The 24,708-nt window shown below is 35.4% G+C and overlaps 1 protein-coding gene across 1 annotated transcript in view; it reads right to left on the bottom strand.

The window, feature by feature from the left end:
• LOC143230001 (cysteine-rich hydrophobic domain-containing protein 2-like) overlaps window positions 1-24,708 on the bottom strand; it is a 50,003-nt gene that overhangs the window by 14,217 nt on the left and 11,078 nt on the right. The window contains exons 2-3 of the mRNA XM_076462939.1: window positions 19,192-19,246; window positions 1,301-1,456 (exon numbers count right to left, since the gene is read on the bottom strand). Of these exons, the coding sequence (XP_076319054.1) occupies window positions 1,301-1,456; window positions 19,192-19,246 (211 nt within the window). The remainder of the gene's footprint in view (window positions 1-1,300; window positions 1,457-19,191; window positions 19,247-24,708) is intronic.

Here is a 24,708-nt window from a genome sequence, read left to right on the forward strand (position 1 = left end):
AATAATCACTGACTGTTCCTGATTAATTCACACCAGGAATTAGCTGTAAAAACCAAGTTTTTTATCCAGTTTTGCTCATTCCACAGTTGGTAATCCAATGCTAATTTTAAACTTTTGATTTGTTTTAGTGGTCTCTTCTCAGCAACAGCTTTTGAACAGCTACAACATCCACTGTGATCACTTCATGTGTATCTTATGTTCTCAAGGCAACATTCAAAATGTTACACCTTTATTCACATCAAAGTTGTTGATAAGATTTGTACTTTGCCATCTTTCAGCTATTGCTGAAACACTTTTGTTATAACTTCTTGCACTGAATATCCTTCAACAGACAAAACTATGATTTCCACAAGTTTTTTATGTGTTATTTCAGACTCATAGCTGGATTTACACAACTACTGGGCATAGTATGACCATACTGTTAACAGGTTTATGCTGGTGTAGTATGTCAATTATTTATTCACAGTGTAAAGTATAAATACATTATTGTACTCTCTCTAGTACAGTTCATTTACTCATGAAACAGGAAAACAAGTAAAGTATGACTTTTATAACTATTTCCTCATCATTTTCAGAACTGTTTCCAATACTGTACAACTTTTATATGGAACTAAAACTTTACAACTCATTAATGTATATAACAATACTTTCATAACAGGTGAAAAAAAACCAAAATGAGTGGAAATTTTGTTTTACTTAGATATCACTATCACAGACAGAAAGGTTTTAAAACGTTCCACATAATGAACAACACTTATGTATGACTATTTAATAGATATTTAGTTATATTTTAACTATCATGCAACTAGTAACCAGATTTATTATTTTACCTGTTCAGAGGGTTTCATGGAATGGTCCCTTGAAAGGAATGTTAAGAACTACATGTTAATTAGCTAGGATGGACCTGTAATGGTCTTGTGTCAAGAATATTAAGAACTAAATGCTAATCAGCTAGGATGGACTTCTAAGGATTTCACTTGGGATCATATCAGCTAGGTTAGGTTGTAGCTATAAGATCTTATTAAGGAACACATTAGATGGGGTTGTTCTGAAAGCACTGACTAAGAAACACATCAGATAGGCCAACCTTATAAGGACCTATCATGGAACACATTAGATATGCTAGTCCTGTAAAGATCTCACCAAGGATCACATCAGATAGACAAACTGTTTATTCAACATAATGTGAAGAAATTGCTTTGTTTGTTACTTAAAAATGTTCATTCAGACCTCAAAAATGTTCTGTAATTTCTCAGTGATATGTGACAGGTTATCACAATGTGACAAGAAGATAACTTACTCGTTTACTGAGGCATATCACTGGCCAAAGTGAACAGCCTAATGTACAACAACAACAGACACAGCCACATAATAACCACTTGACATTAACAGGCAATGTCTTCTTCAATACACTGTTCACTCGAGACATTGTAGCTTTGTATTCTTCTGGGGCAACCTGCAATAAGAGATAGCCAAGTGTAGTAATACTGGACATTCTTTATGATCTGCTAATATATAATGGAACCTACAATTTAATGAAAAACAAATTACTTCATCAGTTGTAAGATTAATAGTATTCATATTTTCCTTGTCCTAACTTTTGTTTAGGTGTTAAAACAATAGTAGGGTATCTCTAGGGCCAAAATATGTAAGAACAATATAAACTAAATAATAAAATGAAAAATGAATATAAACTGCCATCTTTGATTCCAAAGTTTATTTTAAAGTTTCAGAGAACAAAGTTTAAATTAAAACTATTACCGAGTACACTACAGAACAAGTTATGTTATACTGTTACAGTAAAATTACAAATCAAGAACATGCTAATGTTGTAGTAGCAACTACTGTTACACAGGATAAAACAGATATAAGACACATGCAACTTGTGTATATATTACTTTAGAAGCTGTACAATTTTATGTTATAAATCCTAGAAACCCTCTAAATACCACAGTTTTCAGCAAAATCTTGTACTTTCCACATTAAACATTGAGAAGCTGATATCATTCTGAGTGTTACTGCAAAGTTTCATGCCATGTAACGTGTTGTGTATATCACAATGACAAGTTGCGATATTCAGTAACAGCTCCAGTCTGTCAATGGATGGAAGACAAATGGGATGAAAGGGGGAACAAATTTTTTTTTTATTTCAAAAAGATAAGGGGGGTGTCACAGAAGGGAAATTAAGAAACTCTAAACTTTGATTTTTTTTATGAAGAATATTTTCACAAAATTTTATTTTAGTACACTTCAAAATATCACAATTTGTAGCTTTTAAATGTTCTACGTTCTTATTCTGATTGGCTACAAATGAAACAAGACTAACAAGAGACTGAATGATGTATTGTTAGATAAGGATTTTTGTCTGACACCTGAAGACATGGTATTCCATTAGCTGTAGTTTTTACAGCGTATAAACAAGTAGTTCCACCCACCAACCTTCATCACCGTGTCATATAATAAAGTTAAGATCTCTGAAATTGTTTCTCCTGAAAAAAAGAAGAGTTAGAGGGGCTAATTAAGGTGCTTAAAATTGTAAAGGGAATTGATAATGTTGATGCTACATTTTTGTTCACACTTAATGGTAAGAATAGTAAGACTAAGGGACACAAATATATATTCTGACAGAATACGAGTCATTTTCAGCTAAGACAGTTTGATTTTTCTAACAGAGTGGTGGACTTTTGCAATGGGTTGCTTTTGAATGTTGTGGAGGCAGTATATTTAAGTGTGTTTAAGAGAAAACTTTATAACCATATGCATGATAAGGACTGACCTTTAAGAGTTTTATTTTCTTAAATTTATTTATTTGATAGTTTTAGTTTAGTTTATAGGATAGGACAACCAACATGGTCTAGTAGGTCTCTTTCATCCCTAAACATTATGTCATTTCTGGCCTATTGTTGGAAGGTTTGGAAATTTACATGCTCAGAACTTTGTTAATGACTTATTGTTGGAAGGTTTGGCAGTTTGTGTGGTGAGAGCTTGTTACCGACCTTTTGTTGGAAGGTTTGGAGATCTATGTGGTCAGAGCTTGTTACTGCTCTGTTCTTAGAAGGTTTGGAGATTCATGTGTTCATAATTAATTATAATACCTTATTTCTAACATGTCTGATTCAGTTCAGATTAAGCATTTTTCTTGTAAATTTTAGCCATGGATGAGCAGCTCATACCATGGACTGTTTTTTTTTTGAACAACAAATTTTATCTCAAAGCTCTACAATCTCTTGACTAATTTAAGATCTAACTACAGTTGACGTATTTGACCAAGACAAAGGTCTCTCAGATTAATTTATTCTCATCCTGTACAAAATAATTTTAATTTGAGTAGGCTAGTAGAGATCCTAATGAATAATAAAATTGAACCAGCTACAAGTGCATCCCATGCTCGAGGTAACTGGAGAACAAAATCATAGTAAATGAAAAGAGAAGTGTCTCAGATTAATTTATTCCGTACCTGCCCAAAAGAATTTCAAGTGCCTCAGCTTTTGAGGTTTCTCTGTTATTTCTCAGTTTACTCATGTAATTCACTATTTTAATAATATTATTTTACCCTATGTGCATGAAGTCAGTCAACAGGATTAAGTCTGTATAGGAGAATTAATGTTTACTATACTTCCAAATTCATTAATATAATATCACAAAACTTGGCAAACTGTTAGTAAACATTACGAGTCTGTTGTACACACACACACACACAAAATGTTTTTTAATGGTGTAGTTTTTCCTTTAGTCTGAGTACAGTGATTCTCTTCTGCATCTTGCAGTTTCCAAATTTTATTTGCATAATCTCGAGAGCCTCCTTCTTGAATATGAGAAGTTTATTTTTATCTATTATTTTCTGTTTTATCTACCTTAACACTACAGTGGTGAAATGAGCAATGTAAAAAAGTAAAACTGAAAATACATTACAAATTTAAATAATATTTTCCTCTTTTGAGAATGAATGCACATCGTAACATATAATTGTTCATTATTTATTCTTACTGTCAAAGCCACAGACTTCAAAAGTTAATTCACTTTTACTCATTTATAGTTCCACTTTGACTATCTCATACTATGGCAAAAGCCGTTCCTCACGGCAGGATAACTTTGCATAAACAAAGGGTCATGTTACCAGCAAGCATGTCAAATCATAAAATCATTCCACAGCGTGCTCATATTATCACAAGCAATTAAAAAAAAAATTCTTATCTCACCTATCAATCAAGTTTCAAATTTTTACATTTTAGTTTCTTATACAATAATAAATAAATAAAATAATAATAATAATAAAAAAAAAAAAATTAGGTTAACAAAAAGCAGGAAATGTAGTGCTCATGTTCGAAATTTTATATTTTTATACTCTGACAAAGAAAGCTAATGAAACACAGTAAACCTACTTTTAGGTCACAATACTGTTGAAAAACAAATGAAATTTTATATTTTAAAATGCAATATGCTGGGAAAAAAATCACTAACAAAAAACAGAATGTCCTAAAATTACTATAATTCAAGAGGGTCAAATGAGTTAAAAATTCCATTACCTGGCTAAGCTGAGATTAGACAGTGACAAACAAAAAAATTGAGAGAAAACATTTTAAATCTAGATCTGTATAAAATTCACTTAAATGAGATCTTTCTTGTATTGGTTATAAATGATCCAATAGTAAATGTCAGAGAGAATCATTAACATTTTCTGAAAGACAAGATGTGGAACGTAGGTATGTCTTTATTATTTAAATATTCAGAAAGCAAGAAACTTGGAGGTTAGAAACCTACATTATGGTTGAAAATATCTGTAGTAGGAGTGTGTAATCCATGTTAAACCTAGAAAAGCAAATAAGGGCAGAAAAAAAATCTTAAAATTGGTAATTCAGAGTGAAGAGGCATCACACATGTGAGGATTAAGAGTGTATTTAAATATTTCATTAAGTAATTAAGAAATTAAAAATCATACAAAAACAAAACTTGAGTTATAAACCACATTTTGATTTCACGATTATGGACACAGGCTGATATTAGCTTAAAGTAACCAAATTTAAATTTATTTCTGTAAAACTCTTGTGATATACTCACTGACCTTCACTCATATATAAACAGTTTGAGGGTTATAATGCTTCCAATAAAAACAAACACAAACTATTCCAGTGTTAAAAACAGCAACCATAAATAATTAAATACAGTGGTTAACCTGTGCTACCATCCATATAGACCATAATTAAATGTAGTAATTAACCATAACTACCATCCATATAGACCATAATGAAATGTAGTAATTAACCATTGCTACCATCCATATAGATCATAACTAAATGTAGTACTAAACCATAACTACTATCCATACAAATCATAATTAAATGTATTAGTTAACCATAGCTACTGTCCATAAAGATCATAATTGAATGTAGTAAACCACTGCTACCAACCATATAGATCATAATTAAATGTAGCAGTTAACAATTGCTACCATCCATAGAGTTGATAATTAAATATACTAGTTAACCACTGCTAACACAAATATAGACCATAATTAAATGTAATAGTTAATCACTCCATCCATACAGATCATAATTAAAATGTAGCAGTTAACCACTGCTACCATCCATATAGATCATAATTAAATGTAGTAGTTAACAGTAACTACCATCTACATTGACTACAAGTACCTACTCATTCCTGCAGTTCATATTAATCAAAGGTAGTTACATGTATACTCTAAATATAAGCTTTCGATATAATCCACATAAATCGCATGTAAGCATATATTGCTACTGTCTAAATAAATCACATATAGTTGCTTACAGCTACAGTATATAAATTAGATGTAGTTTCTTATGGCTACCATGTACACAAATCACATGTATTTACTTATAACTACTGCACACAAATCACATGTATTTACTTATAACTACTGTACACAAATCACATGTATTTACTTATAACTACTGCACACAAATCACATGTATTTACTTATAACTACTGCACACAAATCACATGTATTTATTTATAACTACTGCACACAAATCACATGTATTTACTTATAACTACTGCACACAAATCACATGTATTTACTTATTGCTGTTGTCTATATAAACCACATTCAGTCAATTCCAGCTGGTGTATGTAAATCACATTAAGTTTTATATATACAGATACTGTCTACGTAAATTAAACATAACAGTAGCTACCACATATAAATCACATATAGTTACAATTACCGTACATATAAATCACATGTAGTAGATAATTGTAAGTATTACCCATATAAGATTATCTGCCTTGAATAAGAGATTACAGCATGTTATAATGATAAAAAAAAACTTCTTCAAAAGAGATAATTCTTGTCATAGCTTTGGAATAGGCTTGTCCCAAAGACTGGAAATGATAAAAAACACACTAAACATTAAACAAAAGTCCAAAGATGCAGAGTTTTGAATAGAGTGTTTATTGTTATTTATCTTTTACAATGTTTTGACTGCTCAGTGGCCATAATCAGGTGACTGTCTAATGGTAATGTGTATTTTACAAACTTTTGTAAAAGGATTTTACTGTAGTCAGTATTTAACTGCAGCTAATGTTGCAAAATATATTGCAACTACCAGTTTTTAGTACATGGTCTAAACTTATACTTAGTGGTTAAGACTTTGCACTTTCATGCCCACAGATATATCCATTGACCATATTCATATGAACTAACAATAATGATAGCATGCACAACTAAAAATCACATTAACTGAGTTAACTGTTCATATATAACTGGGTATTAATTCTTCTGCTCTGCATGTATAACATAGCTAAGTCATATTTACCCTAAACTGTTAATAACAGTCAACAGATTTTAAAAAAATTACCAAACTGTAAGAAATGGACAGCTACAAATACACTATTTTTTTAAAATAATAGGTGCCAATTTTTTCAGCTCTTAAAATGAATTAACATGTTTATAAAAACACAGAATGAGATGAAGTATTGAAAACTATACAAAAGATTTCAAATCTTTCTGGGATAAAATTTTTCTTTTTTAATGAAAATGAGTGAAAATTTTAAAAAGTTACAAAGCTGGTTAATTTAATACAAATCAATTTTATTTTACTACATTTCATGTGTTTTTGTGCAGTTAATGGAATAGCGGCATATTTAACTGCTTTTTATATAAAAAAAAACAACATACCACGGAATTGGGTGAATAGGACAGGCTGAGGGAATACTTTATGACTGATAATTAAAAGATGGTCCCCTTTACCAAAGAGCCTATATAACCAAGAGCCTCACTTCAAGTAGTCTTGACCCCAGGTCAATTTGTTTTGAGAAAAGCACCTTCAATCAACATCACTGAAGACAAATTTTTACTGCAACAGAGTGATGTAATATTCTTATAAAAAATGAAATAATTAACTTAAGCACAGTGGTTCAAGATTTCTAACCTATAATAGTTACCACTGGAGAGCAAGTAAATTGTTTCTTTCTGAACACTTGTGCAAAGCTACTTTAAGGGCTATCTGCACAAATTCCACTTAATTTTGAAGTTACAAATTACAAGGAAGGCAAATAGTCAATACTAATCACCACTAACTTTTGGTCTGCTTTTGTTCCACTGAATAGTGGGATTTACCTGTTACACTTAAAATGGCCCCAAAGTGTTTATCAAATTTACAGTAATTGGATATGAGCAATGGAACTTCAATATTCACAGTCTACCAAGCCCTAAATGTCAGTAAAAGCCAAGAATTTTGTTGCTGAGATGATGAATATACCACAATCATGAAAATACTTATGTATAATAAATGCCTATAAAAGACACATCGTAATACATAAAATATAAAAATACATATATAATGCTGCTGATAATTATTGTAAGTTTTGAAAACAACATCAGTTTCAGAATTACAATAATAAATTTAAAACCTATTACTTTAAAATGGGAATAAAGATCGTCACAAGTTGAATCAAAACTCAAAAATCATACTTTCAAGCCTACAACTAAAATTGATAAGTACTGTAGACATAAAGTCAAAATAGAGATTTATAGCTTGAGAAAATAATGAAGACACTATTCTCAGCCTAGTTTGTTTATTTTCTGTTTTAGTTGTAGGCTTAAAAATATAATCCTAGCATTTTGATTCATCTTATTTCTATACTTCTCTGATAATCTCCATTCCCTTTTAAAATGAATAATTTCTAATTATCTTGTTTCTGAAGTTTTTATGTCCACTTATGGAGAATGAATTTTAAGCTACACACATTAATAAACACTTCACTGAACGTTATGTTTTTCCCCAGTTTAATGCTGAGTTTTTGTTGTTGTTTTTTTTCCACTCAACAATTATTTACTGAGCCCGGTGATTTTGTTCCTGAGGTTTCATGTAAACACACATTTAACGAGTGTCATGTCCAAAGGAAGTCACTCATAGCAACATTGAAAATATTATGTATTTATTGCCACATAAATTAAATTTCAAAGAAAAATACTCATCTTTTAAATAGATCATGAGAGTTTGTAGCATTTCATATAGTATATCTAAGTTTTGGTGCAAAATACCCAGTTGATTTTGTTGTAGGCTTGTGGTTGGTTGGTTGAATTGGTGTTTTATGGCACAAAGCAGCTGGGCTATTTGCGCCAAATGTCCGGTAAAAAGGTAAAAATAAATTAATTGTAGTAAAATACATAAAAGGGAATAAAGGTAAAACAAAACAGCATTGAAAAACAGAAAAAGCACAAAACCAATGTTGGCACCTAGTCTACAATGTTAAGATAGAAAGCAGAGTAAGAGAAGTTGTAAAGGACTTTCTCTAGCATAATGGTAATGATCATAACCTGCCAAGAAGACTAACAGGTAAGTACAAGAACAACCGTCAGTCACCTGAAGTTTCCAGTCCAGGTTCCAGGTTATGTGTCATAACAGCCATTATCAAAAGGTAAAGTAATAAAAGTTTTAAAAGACATGTAGCAAAATCGTAACAATAATTAGCCAAATGTCTGGTAAAAAGGTAAAAATAAAGTAAATGTGGTAAAATTCATAAAAGGAAATGAAGGTAAAAACAAAACAGCAATTAAAATAAAAACGGCATAAAACCAATGTTGACATCCAGTCCACAAAATTGTCAAGGACTTTCTGTAGCAGAATGGTAATGATCATAACCCATCAGGAAGATTAACAGGTAATTACAAGAACCACCGTCAGTCACCCGAAGATAGCCTTTCCAGTCCTGGTTCCGGATTATGTGTCATTATGGCCAGTATCAAAATGTAAAGTAATAAAAGTGTGAAAAGATATGCAGCAAAATTGTAATAACAACTCACCAGGACGACTAACGGGTAGTTCAAACAGCAGCGTTAGTCACATGAAGTTGGCTTTTCCAGTCCTGGCGTCAAGTTATTTAATGTTATGGCATTTTCCAATTTCAAATTGAACTAGAGAGATTGAAACTCTTAAAAGGGAATCACAATTAAAAAGGTATAATGAATAAATATCAAACACTTAAATGACATTAAAAAGATTAATGGCCATTAAAAAACTAAAAACTTTATCAAGGTGGACAGTGTCACCATCACCAATAACACTGTCTAATGTTACGGACAAACATTGGGACAGAACATGTTTAAAATAGTGTTGTTGTTGAGAGTCGTAACGATGGCAAGAAAGTAAAATGTGGCTAACAGTGATTTGAGTGTTACACAAACTACACACTGGTACAACAGTTCCAGATAAAAGAAAATGATGAGTTAAAAAACTGTGACCAATGCGTAGTCTAGTTAGAACAACTTCCTCCTTCCGAACCTTATGGAAGCTAGATGGCCAAAGTCCAATACAGGGTTTTATTTGGAAAAGCTTGTTATCATGTTGCTCACTCCAAGTTAGCTGTTAGCTGGCATGGAGCCGAGCCTTGAATACAGGACCATAGTCCATGTACGGAATAGGAACAGTGGTGATAGTGCCGGAGCAGACAGATTTAGCTGCCATGTCTGCAAGCTGAATACCAACGTGGCCTGGTATCCAGGAAAACTAGATAGAAGTAGATGTTAATGAGAAATGGGCCAGTCGGTTTTGAATATCAGCGAGAACAGGGTGTGAGCCAACATGAAGCGATTCCAGGGCCAGTAGAGAACTAAGGGAGTCAGTATAAATAGTGCAGTTGGAGTACTGCTTAGCTTCAATATGATCCAGGGCAAGAGATATAGCATACAGTTCAGCAGTGAACACAGAAGCTGTAGAGGGGATTCTGTGTGCATCACCAAACTGCAACAAACCATGGCAGAGCCCACAGAGTTACCTGATTTGGAACCATCCACATAAATTGGAATGGAAAGATTGTTCAAGAGATGTTCAGTAAATAAAAGATGGTACTTCCCATCGGGAATATCTGCCTTTCTCAGATGACTTAAAGAAAGACCACATTTGGGGACTGTAATAAGCCATGGTGGGATGGGCTGACCAGTGGATTCTGCAATGTTATCCAAGGACAGACCCAATTCATCCAATTGCACCTGGATGCAAAGGCCAAAAGGAGCAATGACAGATCATCTGTTCTGAAAAAGTATGGCCCACTGAGGAAGGAAAACATCCCCAGGTGGGATGCTTTGGTAAGGAACAAAGTTTTGAAGAATCCAGCAAAGACAGTTGCAAACGGCAAAGGTGCAGAGAAGGTTCATGAGATTCTATGTATAAGCTTTGAACTGGGGAGGTGCGGAAAGCCCCAGTGCAGAGCCCAAGTCCTTGATGATGAATAGGGTCCAGCATCTTTAAGGCCAAGGGTCTGGCAGAGCCATAGACCAGTGATCCATAATCGAGTTTCGATCTAATAAGAGCACGATATATTTTTAACATAGAACATCGATCTGCTCCCCAACTGGTGGTAGAGAGGACACGGAGGATGTTCAGTGCTCTTGTGCATTTGACCAGTAGCTGCTTCAAGTGTGGTATACAGGTCAGCTTACGGTCAAAGATAAGCCCCAAGAACTTGGTCTCAGAGACCACTGGTAGCAAAACTTCACCAATATGGAGTTCAGGATCAGGGTGAATACTCTGTTGGCAACAAAAATGCATGCAAATGGTTTTAGAGAAAAAAGAATTTAAAGCCAGTCACCATGGTCCACTTCAGTACACAATTTAGGGCAGTTTGTAGTTGCCGCTCAATATATCTCATGTTCGACGACTGATAAGAGATGTGAAAATCATCGACATAGAGCCCGTTTGCAACAGTGAGAGGGATTTATTCATATGGCATTAATCTTTAAACTGAAAAGTGAGACACTCAAAACACAGCCCTGAGGGACCCCAGATTCCTGTAGAAAAGAACAGGAAAGTGTCGAACCCACACGAACTTGGAATCTCCTGTCCATTAAACTTTTTTAAATAAACATAGGTAAATGGCCATGTAACCCACATATATGGAGGTCTCGCAAAACTCCATACCTCCATGTTGTTTCATTAGCCTTTTCAATGTCAAAGAATATTGATGCAAGATGTTGTTGTTTGAGAAAGGCTTCTCTGATTGATGTTTCAAGTTGAATTAGGTGGTCCTTGGTGGAGTGCTGTCATCAGAACCCACACTGGGTGGGCGAGAGGAGGTTGTTTGATTCGAGGATTCAAACAAGATGAGCATTAACCATTCTCTCTAAGGTCTTACAGAGACAGCTCATCAAAGCAATTGGAGAGGTAGTTTGAAGGAATCTTGGGATCTTTCCCAGGCTTAGAGAAAGATAATAGCCTGGCACCAGGCATTAGGAAAAACATTCTCCTGCCAGATCTGGTTAAAAAACAATTAGAAGAATAACAAGAGAAGCAGGAGAGAGATAACGCAGCAAGTCATACTGTACATCATCAGGTCCAACAGATGTACTGCCAGACGGATGAAAGGCCATTTTAAGTTCCACCAGTGTAAAGGGACGATTATAGTCAAAGAGACAGTCAGTTCGAAAGGAAAGAGGTGAACACTTTGCCTGAGTCTTGATGGCCAAGAAGGTGTAGGAACAAGCAGAAGTGCTAGATACTTGGCAGAAGCTTTCACCTAGAGCAATGCTCCGGACATCAGCTACTTCTTGGCCGTCAGAGAGTAATACTGAGAGGGGGACAGAATTGTAGTGCCCACTGACCTTTCAAAACCCTGTCCCATATGACTTGGAACTGGTGGTAGAAGATATGCTAGTGGTGAACTTAATTCAAGATTCCTTCTGGCTTTGATGTCTTACCCACCTAGCATGTGCACGAGCCTGGTGGAAAGTGACACGGTTTGAAAATGTGGGATATCTACAGAAAGTATCCCACGCCCGTTTTTGAGCCTTCCATGCCATGTGGCAGGCAGAATTCCACCACGAGCGAGGATATCATGGAAAATGTGTCCAGGTTTAGGAATACATTGAGCAGCTGCTTGTATAATACAGTCAATTACAGCTGCCACACAGTCGTCTATTGATGGCTGACTGACGATGGCAGGATCAATTTCTGCGAGAGCAGTGAAAGTGGACCAGTCTGTCTGATCCAGCTTCCATCGGGGCACGCAGATAGGGTGGCATCGACAATGGCCAGTCTCTCTTAAAAGTATAGGAAAATGATCACTGCCTAGTAGATTATTGTCAACCCTCCATGAAAAATGGGAGAATAATGAAGGGGAGCAAACTGAGAGATCAATAGCAGTAAAGAACTGACTAGGTGCATGAAAATAAGTTGAAGAACCAGTATTGAAAAGAGAAGAACTGTGATCAGAGAGCATATGCTCTACAGAGCGACCCCTCCTATCAATAACAAAACTTCCCCAGAGGGGATGGTATCCATTAAAATCCCCCAGGATCAGAAAGGGAGACGGCAACTGTTCAACAAGAGCATCAAGGTCTGATTGATCATATGTCTCTCCAGGGGACAGGTAGAGAGAACAAACAGTGATGGTATGACCCAAGGAAACACGGATGGCTACGGCCTCCAAGGGTGTGTTGAATGACAAAGACAGGGTGGGCAGATGCTGATCAACCAATAGTGCCACCCCTCCATGTACTCGTCCATCACTCAGCCTAAAATTTCTGTACACAGAAAACTGCCAAATGGTGACTGTATCAGCAGGTTTGAGAAATGTTTCTTGTAAGGAAAGACAAACAGGATGGTAGGAAGCAATAAGTGTTTTGATAACATCCAGATTAGAAGATAAACCTCGACAGTTCCATTACATCAAGGTGGCCATTTTTAATGACGGGTAGGTGAAGTGGCTGGAGAACCCTTCTGTTTATAACCACGTCTTTTTTCCTTACTGTCCTCAGTCAGAGGAGGTCTATCAACCTCTGTGGATCCTGCCCTGGGTCGAGTTGGCAGGTCTTGGTTATTGGAAGGGGATTCCAGTGACTGAGGATGCGATCAAATGATTGTTTTGCATCTTGGGTGGGAGAAAAAGATGTATCTAAAGAAATGCCTGTATTTGAAACCAAAGGATGTGGATCTTGAGGTTTGTTGGAATGTAATGGGAGGAACAGAGATGGGTGTAGAAGTTGATTCATCATCCTTTTTAACTGTGGAGGTCAAAAGGCTTTTCATTTGTTTGGAAAATGATTCTCTTGGAGTCACAGAGAAATCTGTCTTCACTTCCACTGTAGTTGTGAAATGAAGTAAATCAGCATATGTCAGAGATGAAGTGGCGAACAGCAATTTCCGAGCCTCGGGATAACTAATGTTATGAGTCATTTTCAAACGCTGCACCTCTTTTTCCTCCAACCATTTTGGGCAAGAACGAAAGCATGAAGGGTGAGAACCATTGCAGTTGACACAATGTGGGTCCGTGTCACATTCATAGGCATCATGGTCCTTGCCACCACAACGAGCACATGTCAGGGAACCACGACATGACATCTTTGAGTGGCCAAACCTCTGACGTTGGAAACATCGGAGAGGGTTTGGAATGTACGACCATATCATGCAATTTAGATAACCTGCCTTGATGGTGGCAGGTGCACGTGGTGATGTAAATGTCAAAACAAAGATATTTGTCAGCAGTGTAACTCCATCTTTGCGAGTGGAGATGCTCCTCACTGCAGAAACTCCTTGAGTGGAGAAACCAGCAAGAATCTCTGACTCAGGGCGCTCTTCAAATCCCTTCAACAATAACTCCTCGTGATGAATTCAAGGTAGCATGAGGGGTAACCTCAATAGGTACATCCCCAAATGCCTTTGAATTCAAGAGGAGTTCACTGTGTTGGGATGTGGATGTTTCAACCAATATGTCTCCAGATCTAAGCTTCTTTACTGACTTTGGAGAGCCAGCAAGTCCCTCTTGTCCCTTATGAATAAAAAAGAGGGGGACATTTGTCCTAAAGGTTTTTCTGAAAGAGAATGTAATATAAGAAAATGAGGTACGTGTGCTGCAGATGTTGAAGATTGCTGCTCAGTCTTCAAGACATGGTCATTTACCTATTGACTGTTTTTCACTATTTTATTTAAATTTCTCATAGGAGGATTCATATGAAAAAAGGAAAATTTCAGTACCCACTGACTCCACCCACCATGGAACCCTATGAGGGGACGCACTACAATGTCATGCAAGGACAATGCAGCAACGCCAGGGTTTCGTGAGCACTATACCCAAACACCAGCATCAGGCACAATGTTCACAACACCCGTTGAGAACTTCCAACACTAGTACTTGGTTGACTAGCCCAAGTGGACCAGCCAATTGACCAAAGGGGGGGCTACCCAAAGGCTGCCTGTCTACAGGAATTCAAGGCCAAAGTGGTGTGTTAGGGTTGGACCCCTCAACCACCAGGATCCTTTCCTTCCCTTCACGGGTCGCCACGCATGGCAAACACGTGGGTGGATGTTTAAATCCCAGAGGAGGTAACCAGAAAGAACAGAACTTTCCCTGGGAGGTCTCCTCACCATGTACAGGAATCCACACCGAGAGTAGGCTTGTGAAACAGTAATAATAATAATGTTAAAATGCATTCACAATTTCAGGGAAGTATGAACAAGCAGAATCATTCACCAATCACAAGAGGAGAGATATCTATTACTGTAATTATCTACTGGAAGAAAATTCATTAAAGTAGTCATAAATCAAAGTTGAGACAAAATACACCAGTGAACCTTTGAAATGGATCCTGAACATGGCATTTTCCAATTAATGCACATTAGTAAAATACCAGATGTTTTCAATGGTGAAAAAGGAAGGACTTAGAAAAATCCTTCAGAGCAAAAAACAAAGGCTCTTAAATTAGTTTTAAAACTACCCTATGACATACTGATAACTACATTTATTATTATTGTCTAAATTTCAGTAAAATATTCATATCTGTTTTCTCTGTAGTGGTTTGTAAGACTGGTCTGGCATGAAGTTGGCCTCCTTCTACAGAAAGTTTGCTGTCATGGTGTGCCTTGTCTTTCTCTCTTGTGCCTTTATGACGCATCTTTCATAGTCAAGCTGCACTTGTTCACGTGCTTCATCCATTCCTTCTTACTTTCTCCCTTTGGTCTTGTTGTCCAATAACTGTCATGGTGTGCCTTGTCTTTCTCTCTTGTGCCTTTATGACGCATCTTTCATAGTCAAGCTGCACCTGTTCACGTGCTTCATCCATTCCTTCTTATTTTCTCCCTTTGGTCTTGTTGTCCAATAACATTCTGACTACATGACCATAATATCTACACTTTCATTGTTTTAATGTGTTAAGTAATGTTCTTCTAGCTTTGATCTTCTATAGACCTCTTCATTTGTGACTCTGTCTTTGTAAGATGTTCTCAACATTTTTTGAACATCCTTATTTTAAATGTACTGATTTTTCCTCCAATTATTGTTGATTGTCCTTGTTCCATCATCATATATGAAAGTAGATGGTACACAGAGTAGTCTCCTGCATTTCAACATAAATGCTTTTTGCTGCCAAGATATCTTTCATTTTGCACAAGGCATTATTTGCACTATAATCAATGAAGGTGAAAACACCATTATAAATATACACATTGTTTACTCTAATAAAATAAAGCATTTCTAACTGGTATAAAATGGAGCACTGATGACTGGTATGATAGAACTTAAATGGATTCTGCATTTCTATGAGAATAATACAAATAACATTAAAAGCATGAATAAAAAATGAATTAATTTTGTCTAACAATTGAAAAATCAACTTTTTCTCTACTAGTATTGATATCTTAGCAGCCTCAACATGGCAACAGAAAGTCTCGAGAGTTGTTTCAAGAACAAATCCACTTTTTAAAATGATTTTTGCCTGGATGTCCTATTAGAACTTTTGTGAAATTCTTGGGTAAACTTTATTAATAACTACTATCATGGTTAATGACAGAAAACACTTTCACTGGTTAAAAATGGCCTTTAAATACCAGTAAAATGATAACTAAATAAGAGATGGTCCAGGTAAGTGAGTTGTAGTACCTCTGTTAACCAAGTAGCAGACAAATGAGATAACTGAGAAGGAGAAAGCCTAGATAACCAAGGAGACAACCGAGGTAAATGAGAAGAAAACTCAGATAATCGAGAAGGAATATTTCAGGTAACAGAGTAAGAGAGGTCCTAGTAACTGAGTTAGAGTGGTCCTGGTAACTGAGTAAGAGTTCCAAGCAACTGTGCAGGAACCAAGCCAAGATAAATATGTATGAATGTCTTCCATCTAACTGCATAGGAGTGTCTCAGTTAACTCAATAGGAGACAACTCAGGTAACAGAATAGGAGATAATAAAAGTAACAAAATAGCAGATAATCCAAGTAACAGAGTATAAGACAGCTCAGACAACTGAGTATGACTGCCAAGGTAACAGAGTAGAAAAAGTCCTGGTAACTCAGAAGGAGACGACCCAGGAAACCAAAGAAATGATCAAAGCAACTGGGTAGAAGATTGCTCAGGACACTAGGGAGATAATGCAGCAAACTGGGCAGAAGATGATTTAACTTCCAACACTAATTGATTCTTGCTGGTCTCATATGGAGCTGGGCATCAATAACTTCAAGTTGATAGAAGATAAATGCTATACAGCCATTTCACATCATACACATTACTGGATGAGAAAAAAAGTGACAGAGAACCCAATGACAAACTCCACCAATGTTCCATTACTTTAGTAGAGACGAACAGTAGTTTTTGAGGAGTTTTATTAGATGCTAAGTGTAATACCTATTTATTACATATTCATTATGCACTAAATTCCATCCTAACAATAAAAGAAGTACAAATTAGATCATAAAAAAATAAGTTGTATAACACTTATTCTTCTGAACAACAGATGACTAAAACTACTGAAATACAGGCATTTCATTAACTCTTTTGCAACAGATCACAGGTCAAAGACCATATTATCGTGTTTGTTGACTTGCATTCAAAATTTAATGGAACCACTATTTTATGAATTTATGTCAACAAGTTTAGAATCAAATTTTAGATTATAATTCAGACTTTAATATTATATACTAGTTAATTTAATTTGAAAGGGGATATAAAAAGAACACACCTAAATATCGATTTTTTGAGAGTCACATGGTATGTTGAATGCAGCTCTGGTTAAAGTTGATGTTTGTGATGTTAAAATACTTAGTATAGTTTGGTATAAATTAGAAACTCACATTACCATACTGACAAGATAGAATATAAAATAAGAACCTAATATATTTATATTTTGCTGAGATATGGCTTGTGTACTAAATCAAACACAGTGGCCCCATCCAACCCTTTCCATTTGTGAAAACAGTGCCTTATGTACACTTACTGCAATATATGACATGCGAATAACCAATTAACAACTCAAAATATCCCCTTAAGTGGTTTTCTCAGCCATTTTAATCTGCAATAACGTTACCTACTTCTTTCAACCAAAGATTTAAAGGAATTAGGTTGTGTCTTTAATTTGCTCCAAGTTTCATACTTATTTTAGACCTAAATACAGCTTAGTTACTAAGCTTAATAAATAACAGTGAAATTCTACTGTATCAGTGTAGTTATTTATGATTTTTTGGTTATTCAATAGTACATATAAAACCTAAAAATATTTCGATATCCTCCATGTGCAAAATTTTAGAATGCTTAGCAACCTATGTCTAGTAGCAACCGAGTTCAAATGTTATAGCTAGAAGAGACAATTGTTTGTTTTATATTTAAAGAAAAATAAGTTTCATAACTTATTTTTAAATAGTAATAATCTATGTACACACATAGAGAATAATAATTTAAATGTTACTGTATAATACAAAATACCAGTCCACTAAAACAGCCAAGACCAGATCAGCTTTATGTTACTGGATACAATAACATGAGTGCATGTGCACCATGTTAATGCAAGTTATGTAGTGTGAACTAGGCATGACTAAGGTTAATATAATAAAAAAAATTAGATAAATATATAATGTTATGAGACTTAAGTTACTTAGACTAAACATATGTACTTTCATATTACATTATGTAGTCATTCTAACATGAAAAAAAATGCATACTTAATTTGTAATCTTTTATGATGGTTATGAGATCGGTCAACTGATAGAACTCAGAGAGGCTATAGAAAGGTATACAAAATAATATAAAATATCACTCTAAACAAACATTTGAAATGTATTTAAGAGGTTTTACAGATTACACAAATACTACTCAAGATTTTTGGTATGAAGAACAGTTTTTTAATTATAACATGAAATCACTTAGCATTCAGACTAGTAACTTGATATTTCACTAAACATATCTTTTGCAAAAATGTATCATTAAATAATGTTTTTTGTGTAAAAAAGCTTGTAACCTTTATCAAAGGTATGTAAAATTTTGTGAAGGTACATATACTGTATCAAAAGTTGTAGTATAAATACTTAAGAGGTGCAAATGTGTATACGAACTTGCGTATATTATAGCAAACCAATTGCACAAGGGTTAAAGAAACAAATACTTCGGTGAGATTATTTTACTAGCAACAATATCATTTTGTTTAACAAAATATGCTCTCAGAACAAAATCTCATTAAGAGTTTTGTTTTGAGTTTATTTACCAATTTAAATATTATTTTATTAGAAGTTAAGTATTTTATAGCAAGGAAGAATATTCTTCAGAACAAGTACAATGTTCTGATGACAAATGTTAATGAAAAAGAAGGTAAGAAAATATGAATCCTATTAGGTTTCATCAAACCAAATATATCATGAACATAAATGCACTGCATTATGTGCTCAAAAGTACCATTTACCTGCATTAACAAAATTACAACTAACAAGAAAGAAAACATGAAAATAACAAGTTCACACACTCACCTTGGCTGACAACGGTGAAGGGAATTCAGAATCAAATCGATTACTCAAGCCAAACCTTATGGAAAAAAAAAACCTCTTAAGGTGCAAGTTTCGTTTCACTTATTAAAACACACAACAATGAATTTATACATTTAACAATAAGTTTATTGTCAACAAAATGAATGCTACTTAGTTAATAAAGATTAAATATTTTGTTTATGGACACAACCAGAACAAACTTTATGATATTTAAAGTTGCAGAGACATATAACAAAATACCATTAAAGAATGTAATCTTACCAAGTACGATTTCCACAATATATTCTTTAAACTAATGTATATTTGATTTGACACAAATAGTAACACACTGAAAAACAAATATGATCGACTGTACAAAAAGCACAACAGGAACACTTTACAATCAACTATCACTAGTAGAGATCCTGTACAGCACTACATGTACACTTTACAATCAACTATCACTAGTAGAGATCCTGTACAGCACAACAGGAACACTTTACAATCAACTATCACTAGTAGAGATCCTATACAGCACAACAGGAACACTTTACAATCAACTATCACTAGTACAGATCCTGTACAGCCCCACATGAACACTTTACAATCAACTATCACTAGTACAGATCCTGTACAGCCCCACATGAACACTTTACAATCAACTATCACTAGTAGAAATCCTGTACAGCACAACAGGAACACTTTACAATAAACTATCACTAGTACAGATCCTGTACAGCACAACAGGAACACTTTACAATCAACTATCACTAGTACAGATCCTGTACAGCCCCACATGAACACTTTACAATCAACTATCACTAGTACAGATCCTGTACAGCACAACAGGAACACTTTACAATCAACTATCACTAGTAGAGATCGTGTACAGTCCCAAATGAACACTTTACAATCAACTATCACTAGTAGAGATCGTGTACAGTCCCAAATGAACACTTTACAATCAACTATCACTAGTAGAGATCCTGTATAGCACAACAGGAACACTTTACAATCAACTATCACTAGTAGAGATCCTGTACAGCACTACATGAACACTTTACAATTAACTATCACTAGTAGAGATCCTGTACAGCCCCACATGAACACTTTACAATCAACTATCTCTAGTAGAGATCCTGTACAGCCCCACATGAACAATTTACAATCAACCATCACTAGTAGAGATCCTGTACAGCCCCACATGAACAATTTACAATCAACCATCACTAGTAGAGATCCTGTACAGCCCCACATGAACACTTTACAATCAACTATCACTAGTAGAAATCCTGTACAGCACAACAGGAACACTTTACAATCAACTATCACTAGTAGAGATCCTGTACAGCCCCACATGAACACTTTACAATCAACTATCACTAGTAGAAATCCTGTACAGCACAACAAGAACACTTTACAATCAACTATCACTAGTAGAGATCCTGTACAGCCCCACATGAACACTTTACAATCAACTATCTTTAGTGTAGATCCTGTACAGCCCCACATGAACACTTTACAATCAACTATCTCTAGTAGAGATCCTGTACAGCCCCACATGAACAATTAACAATCAAGCATCACTAGTAGAGATCCTGTACAGCCCCACATGAACACTTTACAATCAACTATCACTAGTAGAAATCCTGTACAGCACAACAGGAACACTTTACAATCAACTATCACTAGTAGAGATCGTGTACAGTCCCAAATGAACACTTTACAATCAACTATCACTAGTAGAGATCCTGTACAGCACAACAGGAACACTTTACAATCAACTATCACTAGTAGAGATCCTGTACAGCACAACAGGAACACTTTACAATCAACTATCACTAGTAGAGATCCTGTACAGCCCCACATGAACACTTTACAATCAACTATCGCTAGTAGAGATCCTGTATAGCACAACAGGAACACTTTACAATCAACTATCACTAGTAGAGATCCTGTACAGCCCCACATGAACACTTTACAATCAACTATCACTAGTAGAGATCCTGTACAGCCCCACATGAACAAGTTACAATCAACTATCACTAGTAGAGATCCTGTACAGCACTACATGAACACTTTACAATCAACTATCACTAGTAGAGATCCTGTACAGCCCCACATGAACACTTTACAATCAACTATCTCTAGTAGAGATCCTGTACAGCCCCACATGAACAATTTACAATCAACCATCACTAGTAGAGATCCTGTACAGCCCCACATGAACAATTTACAATCAACCATCACTAGTAGATATCCTGTACAGCCCCACATGAACACTTTACAATCAACTATCACTAGTAGAAATCCTGTACAGCACAACAGGAACACTTTACAATCAACTATCACTAGTAGAGATCCTGTACAGCCCCACATGAACAATTTACAATCAACCATCACTAGCAGAGATCCTGTACAGCCCCACATGAACACTTTACAATCAACTATCACTAGTAGAGATCCTGTACAGCACAACAAGAACACTTTACAATCAACTATCACTAGTAGAGATCCTGTACAGCCCCACATGAACACTTTACAATCAACTATCTTTAGTGTAGATCCTGTACAGCCCCACATGAACACTTTACAATCAACTATCTCTAGTAGAGATCCTGTAGAGCACAACATGAACAATTTACAATCAACTATCTCTAGTAGAGATCCTGTACAGCCCCACATGAACAATTTACAATCAACCATCACTAGTAGAGATCCTGTACAGCCCCACATGAACAATTTACAATCAACCATCACTAGTAGAGATCCTGTACAGCCCCACATGAACACTTTACAATCAACTATCACTAGTAGAAATCCTGTACAGCACAACAGAAACACTTTACAATCAACTATCACTAGTAGAGATCCTGCACAGCACAACAGGAACACTTTACAATGAACTATCACTAGTAGAGATCCTGTACAGCCCCACATGAACACTTTACAATCAACTATCTCTAGTAGAGATCCTGTACAGTCCCACATGTACACTTTACAATCAATTATCTCAAGTAGAGATCCTGTACAGCCCCACATGAACACTTTACAATCAACTATCTCAAGTAGAGATCCTGTACAGCCCCACATGAACACTTTACAATCAACTATCACTAGTAGAAATCCTGTACAGCACAACAGGAACACTTTACAATCAACTATCTCTAGTAGAGATCCTGTACAGCCCTACATGTACACTTTACAATCAATTATCGCTAGTAGAGATCCTGTACAGCCCCACATGAACAATTTACAATCAACTATCTTTAGTATAGATCCTGAACAGCACTACATGTACACTCTACAATCAACTATCACTAGTAGAGATCCTGTACAGCCCCACATGAACAATTTACAATCAACTATCTTTAGTATAGATCCTGTACAGCACAACATGAACAATTTACAATCAACTATCTTTAGTATAAACTATCTTTAGTGTAGATCCTGAACAGCACTACATGTACACTTTACAATCAACTATCTACAGTACAGATCCTGTACAGCCCCACATGAACAATTTATAATCAACTATCTTTAGTGTAGATCCTGAACAGCACTACATGTACACTTTACAATCAACTATCTTCAGTACAGATCCTGCACAGCCCCACATGAACAATTTACAATCAACTATCTTTAGTATAGATCCTGTAGAGCACTACATGAACAATTTACAATCAACTATCTTCAGTACAGATCCTGTACAGCCCCACATGAACAATTTACAATCAACTATCTTTAGTATAGATCCTGTAGAGCACTACATGAACAATTTACAATCAACTATCTTTAGTATAGATCCTGTACAGCCCCACATGAACAATTTACAATCAACTATCTTCAGTATAGATCCTGTACAGCCCCACATGAACAATTTACAATCAACTATCTTTAGTATAGATCCTGTAGAGCACAACATGAACAATTTACAATCAACTATCTTTAGTGTAGATCCTGAACAGCACTACATGTACACTTTACAATCAACTATCACTAGTAGAGATCCTGTACAGCACAACAGAAACACTTTACAATCAACTATCACTAGTAGAGATCCTGTACAGCACAACAGGAACACTTTACAATCAACTATCACTAGTAGAGATCCTGTACAGCACAACATGAACACTTCACAATCAACTATCACTAGTAGAAATCCTGCACAGCCCCACATGAACAATTTACAATCAACTATCTCTAGTAGAGATCCTGTACAGCCCCACATGAACACCTTACAATCAACTATCACTAGTAGAGATCCTGTACAGCCCCACATGAACACTTTACAATGAACTATTACTAATACAGATCCTGTACAGCACAACAGGAACAATTTATAATCAACTATCTTTAGTATAGACCCTGTAGAGCACTACATGAACAATTTAGAATCAACTATCTTTAGTATAGATCCTGTACAGCCCCACATGAACAATTTACAATCAACTATCACTAGTAGAGATCCTGTACAGCACTACATGTACACTTTACAATCAACTATCACTAGTAGAGATCCTGTACAGCACAACATGAACACTTTACAATCAACTATCACTAGTAGAGATCCTGTACAGCCCCACATGAACACTTTACAATCAACTATCACTAGTAGAGATCCTGTACAGCACAACAGGAACACTTTACAATCAACTTTCACTAGTATAGATCCTGTACAGCACAACAGGAACACTTTACAATCAACTATCACTAGTATAGATCCTGTACAGCACAACAGGGACACTTTACAATCAACTATCACTAGTAGAGATCCTGTACAGCACAACAGGAACACTTTACAATCAACTATCTCTAGTAGAGATCCTGTACAGCACAACAGGAACACTTTACAATCAACACTCTCTAGTAGAGATCCTGTACAGCACAACAGGAACACTTTACAATCAACTATCACTAGTAGAGATCCTGTACAGCCCCACATGAACAATTTACAATCAACTATCTTTAGTATAGATCCTGAACAGCACTACATGAACAATTTATAATCAACTATCTTTAGTATAGATCCTGAACAGCACTACATGTACACTTTATAGTCAACTATCACTAGTAGAGATCCTGTACAGCCCCACATGAACAATTTACAATCAACTATCTTCAGTATAGATCCTGAACAGCACTACATGTACACTTTACAATCAACTATCTTCAGTACAGATCCTGTACAGCCCCACATGAACAATTTACAATCAACTATCTTTAGTATAGATCCTGTACAGCACTACATGTACACTTTACAATCAACTATCACTAGTAGAGATCCTGTACAGCACAACATGAACACTTTACAATCAACTATCACTAGTAGAGATCCTGTACAGCCCCACATGAACACTTTACAATCAACTATGACTAGTAGAGATCCTGTACAGCACAACAGGAACACTTTACAATCAACTATCACTAGTATAGATCCTGTACAGCACAACAGGAACACTTTACAATCAACTATCACTAGTATAGATCCTGTACAGCACAACAGGGACACTTTACAAT

The sequence above is a fragment of the Tachypleus tridentatus genome, chromosome 10 (genome assembly GCF_004210375.1).
Source record: "Tachypleus tridentatus isolate NWPU-2018 chromosome 10, ASM421037v1, whole genome shotgun sequence".
NCBI classification, from domain to species: Eukaryota; Metazoa; Arthropoda; class Merostomata; order Xiphosura; family Limulidae; genus Tachypleus; species Tachypleus tridentatus.